At 43.7% G+C, this 10,525-nt stretch overlaps 1 protein-coding gene across 3 annotated transcripts in view; it reads right to left on the minus strand.

Moving 5' to 3' along the window:
• The window catches only part of frem2b (FRAS1 related extracellular matrix 2b), a 153,295-nt gene extending 147,870 nt beyond the window's left edge, over window positions 1–5,425 (minus strand). The window contains exon 1 of one of the 3 annotated variants that reach the window (XM_047820668.1): window positions 116–5,292. In XM_047820668.1, the coding sequence (XP_047676624.1) occupies window positions 116–5,129 (5,014 nt within the window). In that variant the 5' untranslated portion in view covers window positions 5,130–5,292. Of the gene's footprint in view, window positions 1–115 lie in introns of all 3 variants that reach the window. The other 2 variants (XM_047820669.1, XM_047820670.1) reach the window with 2 other exon arrangements.
• Between the last annotated feature and the right edge of the window lie 5,100 nt (window positions 5,426–10,525).

Below are 10,525 nucleotides of genomic sequence, written 5' to 3' on the forward strand. Positions count from 1 at the left end.
AAATACATAAATAATTATATTGACATTTAGAAGAGTGCATATTCACATAATATATCATGATATAGATATTATATCAGCCAGACATGTGCATTTAGTAAGAAAATGATCAAATTACCTTGAGTAAATGTGGTAATGGTGACATTTCCCTTGCCCAGGTCGATAAGGTAGCCATGTTCTGCACCGACTGTAACTCTAAATGTTACAGCTCCATGTGGACTATCTCTGTCCTCAGCCTTCAGCGCTTTACTGGTGATCACAAATCCTAGATGACCACCGGGCAGCATTTTCAAAGCCGTCCCACCCTTGTTGACAACAATCTGTGGAACACCGTTGTCCACAGAAAGAACTGTGATTCTCATCACCTGGGGTTTGCGAGTCTCGAAAACCGTATCAGGAAAGACATAAAAGTCTGAATGAGTTCCATCTGTGACGGTGAAGGAAAAGCTGTCGATAGTAGACTCGGTCCCGTCGTGCTTGTAGCTAATCCTGTTCTCGTTGAGATCCTGCTTGGTGAAGGACGTGATGCTTCGGGTGTTGTTAAACAGCAGCTTTCCATGAATGGGCGGCTGGGTGATGGTGAATTTTAGGAGTTGGTCGACCGTGTCACGATCCTCCACGGTCAATTCAAATGGTGTAATCAGCTTGCTCTTCCCTTCGTTAACAACCAACCCGTGAATCGTGACCACAGGTTTCTTGTTGTCCACGTCCGTTATGGAAACGCGGAAAGTACGGAACACTGGGTTATAACCGTCCGTCACTTCAAACTCAAAGCTGTCCATCTTTATCTCGTCATCAGACGTGTGGATGTAGTAGATCTTGTTTCCAGCGAGCTGGAGCTGGCTGAAGGAGCTGATGGGCATGCCTGGTGTATCAGTGCACTCCAGGTGACCTCTCACGGGAGCTCGGGTGATGGTGAAGACCAAGTGCTCATCCGGGCTGTTGAGATCACTAGTGCTGAGCAAGTCTGTGGTTAGCGTCACTCTACCTCCTTCTTTAAGAGAAACGCCTTTGCTAATAACATCAGGGAACACCATATCTATTCCACCGACCGTTACATAGAAATACCTGTCAATCAATGGATTGATGCCATCCGTGACATCAAATTTGATGAGGTCACGTACTCCTTCTTGTCCGTTATGAACATATATAATCCAATTTTCATCAATGTCATTCTGAGTGAAATTCATTCCAATGGTTATGTTTTGGAGCGTTCCAAACTGTGTCCTTTTTTGCAGAATTCCCTGATTGGGGCCGTATCGGATGACATAAGTCAGCGTGCTGTCCTTTGTATCCAGATCAGTGGCTTTCAAAACTTTGTTGGTGATATCTTTGATCTCTCCTATTTCTATTTCTAGGCCATCATTGATAGCCATTCTTGGTGTTTCGTCATCCACTGGGATAACCATAATTAGAACAATCTTTTCCACTGTAAACTTGCCATCAGTGAGAAGCACTTTAAAACTGTCCTCTGTGGTTTCTGAATCATCGTGCTCATAAACAATACTGGAAGCCTCTCTTATTTGGTCTAGAGTAAAGTTAGTCACAGGAAGAGTACCAGTGGTCAACTGGTTTATAATGAAACCATGTTTTGGAGGTTTAGTAACGATAAACGTCAGCTCGTCTGAGGGAAAATCTGCATCGACACCATTCAGTATTGGAGTGTCAATTACAACATTCATGCCTTCCATCACCACAAACTCTCGCATATGGATTTCTGGCTTTTCATCATTAGACGGGATAATTACGATCGGAAAGAAGTGTCTCTCAGAAAAATTGATGCCATCTGAGCACCTGAAAGTGAATCTGTCCTCCACAGGTTCCACTCCTTTATGAATGCTTTGCACGTAATGAATATGATTTTGCTTGATGTCTTTAATGGTGAATGCGCTGATAGCCATTCCCGACCTGGATTTCTCTGACCCTGGAGCAGGGGAGATGTTTTCCAAGTAGCCAGATGTAGGCTGAACAATAATAGTACACAACAGGTCATCGTTGGGAGTGTCGATATCAGAAGCGCTAATATGGGCTATTTGAATGATGTTTTTCTCACCTTCGACAACACTGAACTGGTGACCGACGAACACCTGAGGAGCCTGACTGTCTATTGGCAGGATAGTCACATGTACTCGGACGCCTTTTATTCTATTACCGCCGACGGTCCACTCGTCGGACATATCCGTCAGGGTCAGATTAAAGAAGTCCTCTTTTGTTGTCAGGCCAATCTCCCCACTCGTGTGTGCATAAATAACTAATCCACTGATGATGTCGGCTTGGGTAAATCTGTTGGCTGGTACGCCATTGACCAATATTTCACCAAACACCGGTGGATCCTCTACTATAAAGGTCAACCTCAGGTCATCAGTGTCTTCATCTCGTCCCTGAATGACATTAGATGTAATTTCTGTAGCACCGTTCTCTAAGACATCGATATAGGAGCCGATGGTACCTTCCGGAAAGCTTATAGTTGGAGTTTCATCGTCAATGAGCTTCACATTTATCTTAATGGTAATAGTTACAACGTGGACACCGTCGCTCACGTCGAGCTGGAAGAAATCGTTTGACTTCTCATCTCCGTTGTGAGAGTAGGAGATCCTGCCTTGAGAAACATCATCCAGATTGAACGAATCCCCTTTGGTCAGGTCGGTAAATATGTACTGGATCTGGCCATGCAGAGGAGGTTGAGTGAGCGTAAAGGTGATCATCGTGTTGTCCGTGTCTGGGTCGGTGGTGTCGAGCTCGGTGCGGGTGATTACATGCATGCCTCGCTCCAACACCGTGAACCCTGTGTTAGTAATCTGGGGTGGTTTGTTGTCAACAGGCTGCAGGAAAATAGTGAACTCTCCATCGACGCTGTTTCCTGCTGTGTCCTCAACCGTGTAATGGAACTGCACTACATGCGGAGTTATACCCAGTTCCTGATCTGGTGGCTTGTATGCTATTTTATGGTGATTTATCTGCGCTTGGGTGAACTCTGTAACCTCTACGTTTGGGTTTTCTGTCAGAACAATGGCTCCTAAAATAACAGGGTTGTTCTCATCCGTGTCTCTGGGAGGCTGAGTGATGATATATTTCAAATCCCTGTCCTCGGAATCTAAATCAGTGTAACGTAAGAATTTCTTGCGGAAGAAAGTGAGCTGGTATTCATGTACCGTGAGCTGCTGTGTAGTGTCTGGGTAAGGCTCAGGAGGGATGTCATCGATGGGGAGAATTTTGATAACGAAAGAGTTCTGTCCAGACTTATTTGGCGGGTCGTTGTCATCCTGTACTCGGAAAACGAACTGATCCATGATGGTTTTAGTGTTATGTGGGCCAGCGTGTCTGTAAAACAGCTTTCCATCAGTAATGTCTTGCTGGACCCACTCTGTCACTACTTTCTCATACATTTCATCCTCAGAATTAAACTTCCAAGTGGATGGGTCTTCTGGAGCATCCTGCTGACGAAGAAGCACCTCTCCTATACTTGAGAATGGCTCCTCCAGAATAAATTTAATAGTCGAATCCTCAGAGTCAATATCGGCTGCACTGAGCATTAAAGGAGAAATGGGTATCATCTGATTTTTGAACATCACCAAACCGGTGTTGGCGTTGATAATCGGCGGTTCGTCATCAGTCGGCACTACGGTTATAGGGAAAAGGAATTCCACTTCGTGTCTGCCGTCTGTCATGCGGAAAATGATATTGTCGCTATAGGTATCACTGCCGTCATGCTGGTAGATGACAGATCCATGATCCAGATCTGCCACGGTGAAGAATTTACTCCTGGAGCCGATCACAGTGAGCTCACCGTGCCTCAGTCCATCAATCACTGTCACTCTGACATCATGTAAATTGTCCTCATCGCTTATCTGCAGGTTTTGTGAGCTAGACAGTGGCCTAGTCTGTCCCTCATAGAGCAGCTGCCCTGTGTTTCGAGTCACCACGGGAGCCAGAGTGTTCATAGGCTTAACAACGATCATAAAAGCGAAAGGATCTGAAACAGCTCCCTCTGTATCTACAACCACAAACTCAATTTGGAAAATTCTCTCAGCATCTGAGTCCTCAGACGGAGGCTTGTATGCTATTTTAAGATCCTTCAGATCTCCCTGATAGAAGGATGTAATGGGCAAATTCCTATCATCTGTACTAACAATATAGCCTTCCTCGAATGACAGAGGAGAGGTAATGTTAAATATCAAGTCATCAGGTGGAGATTCGATGTCCTCCGCAGCGAGCATGTCGGGGGTTATAGCGGTCATCACAAACTGATCCACTTCCATCATCATCATGGAGATGAAGCTAGGTTTAGGCGGTGTGTTTTCCTCGCCTTCTTTGATCCGCACCATAATTTGAAAAAACTCCTGTTTCATGACATTACTCTCCTTGTCCTGTAGCTCTACATACATGGGGATGTAATCTCTGTTTGGAGAGCGCTGAGCGAAAGTATGCTGATAGCGAATATTCAGCCTGAGAAATTCATCACAGTCAAACATTTTACCTAATTTACCTTCATCAACAAGCTTTCCATACCTGGGCAAAACCCCTGTTCTGGCAAGTGAAGTCACTTTGCATTGGTACATGTTTCGGTCAAAAGTGAACTCCAGGATCTTCTTATCAACAGGGTTACTTGCTCCTAGAAGCTTGTCAACAGTTAGGGGCATGTTTTTGATCAGGATTTCCAGCTGAGTAAAGATCACTTCAACCTCCATCATGAATGGGATGATGACGGTATCAGTCTGTGTGTCATACCTTAACTGGAGTCTGACTCTGTCTTTAGATGGACTCCGGGATCCGAAGTGAGAGTATTTCACATCACTGGGTCCGAACTCGCATGGGAACTTTTTCGGGCTCAGCTGACCCGGTTTCTGTGATAAAGGATCATTGTCCAGGACTGTGATGATGCACTTGTCTCCAGGTCGGACCTGCAAGACTAAATCATTAATCGGGTCGATGAACACGGATCTGCCGAAAGGAACCCGGATCCCGTTGTTGGCCACCAGTATCGCGTCCTCCGTGAGCTCGGACCTGTGACCGTAGGTCAGTCCCTGGCTGTCAAATCCGCGCACGCTGGAAACCTCCTGCAAACTCCATGCCAACAGGAACAGAGAAATAATAAAAAAACATACAGTGGTATCTAGTTTGCTTTGAGCCATTGTGCAGTTCGATTCGATCTAGACAAGAAAATCCACTAAAATCCACACACGTGCGCGCACGAGATAAAAAAAGGACAGCGTTGGATAGAGCGCTCGCACGCACCCGCGGTTACGCGCACCATTCTCTCCCAGCGCCTCCTGCACTCACGGATAAACTTCATGCCCACAGAAGTGGACTGACCGAGCCACGCCTTCCTTTCGTTCTACTGGCTAACTTTCACAACGGAATGCTCTATCTGACTTCTGATTGGACGTGAGAACCGTCACAAAGATAGGAGGCGGGACACAGAGACAGTGCTGAGATCTGAGGGAATGTTAAGTTTTTTTTCTTTTGAAAGCCCAGAAAAACGCACATTTTAATAATATTTATCTTTCTCATTTAAATGTTACTTTTAACATTTAAACAGCAACGTCAATAATAATAATAATAATAATAATAATAATAATAATAATAATAATAATAATAATAATAATAATATAATAATCAGAACAATAATGATACTAATTAATGTAATTATTGTTATTAAAGCAATTTTATTTGAGCAATTAATTAATATAAATATACATCATGTTAACACTTAAGCATAACACATAAGATTTCTTATATTTTTTTCTTATTTTCAATCAATATATGATTTTTTCTGATATGACATTTTTAAATGATTTATTTACTATGTATTGAGATGCTAATTTATTTTTGTATTTTTATAATTTATAATCAATCAAATGTTTTATATTTTAATAAATTGAATACGATTTAGTTCTATTATGTGTAAGTGAATTCGTTTTATTTATTTATTTTTTATTTTTTAAACCCACTTACTGCTCACTGCTCAAGCTCCCTCTAGTGGTTGATGTTGAAATTCTCAGAGGATAATTGAATATTTAAGCCTTTTACTATGCTCGGAAGTCACAGCACATTGTTAGGAATTCCAGATACGTTGATAATGAATATGAGTGAGTGAGTGAGTGAGTGAGTGAGTGAGTGTGTGAGTGAGTGAGTGAGTGAGTGAGTGAGTGAGTGTGTGAGTGAGTGAGTGAGTGAGTGAGTGAGTGAATGAGTGAATGAGGGATTGAGTGTGAGTGAGTGAGTGAGTGAGTGTGAATGAGTGAATAAATGTGTGAAAGATTGAGTGAGTGAGTAAATGTGTGAATGAGTGAGTAAATGAGTGAATGAGGGATTGAGTGTGAGTGAGTGAGTGAGTGAGTGAGTGAGTGAGTGAGTGAGTGAGTGAGTGAGTGAGTGAGTGAGTGGGTGAGTGAGTGAGTGTGTGGGTGAGTGAGTGAGTGAGTGAGTGAGTGGGTGAGTGAGTGAGTGTGTGGGTGAGTGAGTGAGTGAGTGAGTGTGTGGGTGAGTGAGTGAGTGAGTGAGTGAGTGTGTGAGTGAGTGAGTGAGTGAGTGAGTGAGTGAGTGAGTTAGTGAGTGATGGAGTGAGGGAGTGAGGGAGTGTGTGGGTGGGTGAGTGAGTGAGTGTGTGGGTGAGTGAGTGAGTGAGTGAGTGAGTGAGTGAGTGAGTGAGTGAGTGAGTGAGTGAGTGAGTGAGTTAGTGAGTGATGGAGTGAGGGAGTGAGGGAGTGTGTGGGTGGGTGAGTGAGTGAGTGTGTGGGTGAGTGAGGGAGTGAGGGAGTGAGGGAGGGTGTGGGTGAGTGAGTGAGGGAGGGTGTGGGTGAGTGAGTGATTGAGTGTGTGGTTGAGTGGGTGAGTGAGTGAGTGAGTGGGTGAGTGAGTGAGTGAGTGAGTGAGTGAGTGAGTGTGTGAGTGAGTGTGTGGTTGAGTGGGTGAGTGAGTGAGTGAGTGAGTGAGTGAGTGAGTGAGTGAGTGAGTGAGTGAGTGTGTGGGTGGGTGAGTGAGTGAGTGAGTGAGTGAGTGAGTGAGTGTGTGGGTGAGTGAGTGAGTGAGTGAGGGAGTGTGTGGGTGGGTGAGTGAGGGAAGGTGTGGGTGAGTGAGTGAGTGAGTGAGTGAGTGAGTGAGTGAGTGAGTGTGTGGGTGAGTGAGTGAGTGAGTGAGTGAGCAGGTGACTGGGTGGGTGAGTGAGTGACTGGGTGGGTGAGTGAGTGGGTGAGTGAGTGACTGGGTGGGTGAGTGAGTGACGTGGTGGGTGAGTGAGTGGGTGAGTGAGTGAGTGAGTGAATGAGCAGGTGACTGGGTGGGTGAGTGAGTGAGTGTGTGGGTGAGTGAGTGAGCAGGTGAGCGGGTGGGTGAGTGAGTGTGTGGGTGGGTGAGTGAGTGAGCAGGTGAGCGGGTGGGTGAGTGAGTGAGTGAGTGTGTGGGTGGGTGAGTGAGTGAGCAGGTGAGCGGGTGGGTGAGTGAGAGAATGTAAGTAAGGGGGCAAGTGAGTGGATGTGTGAGTAAGTGTTCGTGGGTCCTGAGTGAATGGGCAAAAGCGTGAGTGAGTGAATGAGTGAGAAACTAAGTGACTAAGTTCTCAGAGTTACTTAATATAATTTCACTTGTTTAAATTGTATCTACTTTATACAATTATAATCTGACGTTTTATCGTTTATTTTCATGTCTATGTTATTCACTAGTTTTTACAGTATTCACAAGACAATCCAATACATTTGCTCAGCTATATCTGGAGTTTATACAGCACTCGGTATACGTGATGGGTTTCTACTGACTGTAAGCCATACAATAAGTGACAGCAGTGTTTATAGTCTGTGGCCTGTCAAGCGAATTTCATGAATAAATCACGCACACTTTATTAGATCTAAGCCTGTTTATTATGAGAAAATCCTATTTATATATTCGCTCTGCAAGCACTGTGCTTTGTGTGTGATAAAATGCCTATAATGCCATCTGTCACATGTAATGAAGTGTGACAGTGATCTGATATGTAGTTTTCTAATGTCAGAAAAAGGTTTGAGATACTGATGCTAATATAGATATTTTTAAATTTTCAGCATTTCTCAGAAGGTACTTTGCATACAATAATACGCTATTAAGAATAATACACAAAAATAGCATTGCAGATATCATTTCTCATTTATAAAAAAGCCAAATACAGATATTGAATAAAAAAGATGCCTTTAAGTACGGTATTTGTCGTATATAAAATACATTCACTCATTTTCTGTCGCTCATCTGAACTTCTCGGGTCACGGGGAGCCTGTGCCTATCTCAGGCGTCATCGGGCATCGAGGCAGGATACACCCTGGACGGAGTGCCAACCCATCACAGGACACACACACACACACACACACTCATTCACACACACAATCACACACTACGGACAATTTTCCAGAGATGCCAATCAACCTACCATGCATGTCTTTGGACCGGGGGAGGAAACCGTAGTACCCGGAGGAAACCCCCGAAGCACGGGGAGAACATGCTCCACAACTCCACACACACAAGGCGGAGGCGGGAATCCACCATGCCCCCCCTTATATAAAATACAGCTCAGTGAAATTATTAACTTAATGTACTGTATCCTATCTTAGAATGTTGGGATTAGTGTTCAAGATCAGATATGTTATGGAGTACAGAGGGATAAGGGCCTTGCTCAAGGGCCCAACAGTTGTAGCTTGGTAGTGCTGAGACTTGAATCCCTGACTTTTCCAGGGCTTTTGAGCTAACTGTGCTCTGAATAGATATGGTGTGAGTGAGCAATTCAATGAGTGATGGAGTGAGTAAATGATGGAGTGAGCAATACCATTTTATTACATCCTGGAGACCAGGAATCAGAGATTACCCTTTTGTTTCTTCTCTCGTCCGATATGGCGAACGTTCTGGATCCTTTCCACTAGACTCCTGAGAAGAGTCTGTTTTTACAGTTATTCTCTCTCTATTCTTGTTCAACAGCAAAATATATTCCTGACCCTAAGGTTTTAGTATGCAGCAATGTTTCATCAATCATCTGGAATTCTGTGCTGTCAGCAGTTTGGTTGGAATCGGTGTGAGTAGATTATGAGTGGATTATCAGCGGGGGAGTTACGGCCCTCTCGTGCACTCTTCTGATTTATTGTTAAATCTTTATATCTACATTTCCCACCAGGTCACGGCTCTCCAGCCTAATCTCTATAGCAAGGATTATGAAGCTGCAACATGTTGATGCTTTTGCACTCCACTTAGCCTGAGAAACTTTTTTATTTAATCTGTCACTGACTTAAAAGTGGTGATTATTTCATGCCGCAGATGCTCGATCGCTGATAACCGAGAGACGCTCGTATAAGCCGTGCTCGACGAGAGCGTTAAAATCGTTATGGTGGGAAAACACCTGCAGCTCCAGACCAGCACTTGGCAATAAAATCTTCCAGAAATGACCATCCTAAAGCTGCATCCAGGATTATGAATCCCTCAGTCTTTCTTTTATTTCCTAACCAACAGATGTTTCTGAAAGCTAGTGCAGATGTTCAAAAAAGTGCTCTCAGGTCTGTCTCTTTACTTTACAGGAAACTGTTAATAACTATAATTCTCATTCTGCCAGAAGTTGTAAGCATTCTTCCCTTTTTTTTTTCAGCCTTAAGTAGTGTATTATCTGAATAGAATAGACATCAGCCTGAGGAACAGTAAGGAAACAGACCTTTTTAACTTTTGTCGCTTGTTGGGAATAAATATGAGGTCCATTTATCTTCTCGAACTTTAATACACAGTAATAGGGAAAATCGTGTGACTTATCTACTGATACCTAACACCTCCGGCCCTGTTATTACCCTGCATCGGTTTCAACACAGAGCTCCATCAATTAAAGTGTGAAGTAGGGATTCAACTGCACAGTATATAATAGTACAAACCAGGCATTACCTGTTATGCTCCATTTACCATCCTTCATTTTTTTTTTTTAGACACCACCTACGTTTCCTGAGGATCTTTTACTGTGGACAACATTCTGTATTCAAGATTAGAAAGGTAACGTGATCTTAGTCTACAAATCTACATCTTGTGTAGAAAAAATAAACAGTAAAAATAAATAAAAATAAAAATAAACTCACTCGTTGTCACAAAGGCAAACATTTTGAGAGCAAACATTTTGGTTTGGGAATTGCACGGTCTCGGATCGCACGACCCTGCAGCGGATAGTGAGGACAGCTGAGAAGATCATCTGAGTCTCTCTCTCTGAGTCTCTCTGTCACGCACATTTACACCACCCGCCAACAGCATTGTGGATGACCCCCACACACCCCTCACACACACTCTTCACCCTCCTGCCGTCTGGGAAAAGATACTGTAGCATTCACAACCAGACTGTGTAACAGTTTTTTCAAGCAAGCTATCAGACTTCTCAACAGCCAGAACTGAACTGTACCGAACACACACACACACACACACACACACACACACACACACACACACACACACACGCACTCACACACCACACACGCACTGTGTGACCTGCACTGAACTGTATTCGCTCAGTTGCTGTTGCTGAAGTTTTTCAAAAAAGTCACAAAAT

This window comes from Tachysurus fulvidraco, chromosome 11 (genome assembly GCF_022655615.1).
Source record: "Tachysurus fulvidraco isolate hzauxx_2018 chromosome 11, HZAU_PFXX_2.0, whole genome shotgun sequence".
NCBI classification, from domain to species: domain Eukaryota; kingdom Metazoa; phylum Chordata; class Actinopteri; order Siluriformes; family Bagridae; genus Tachysurus; species Tachysurus fulvidraco.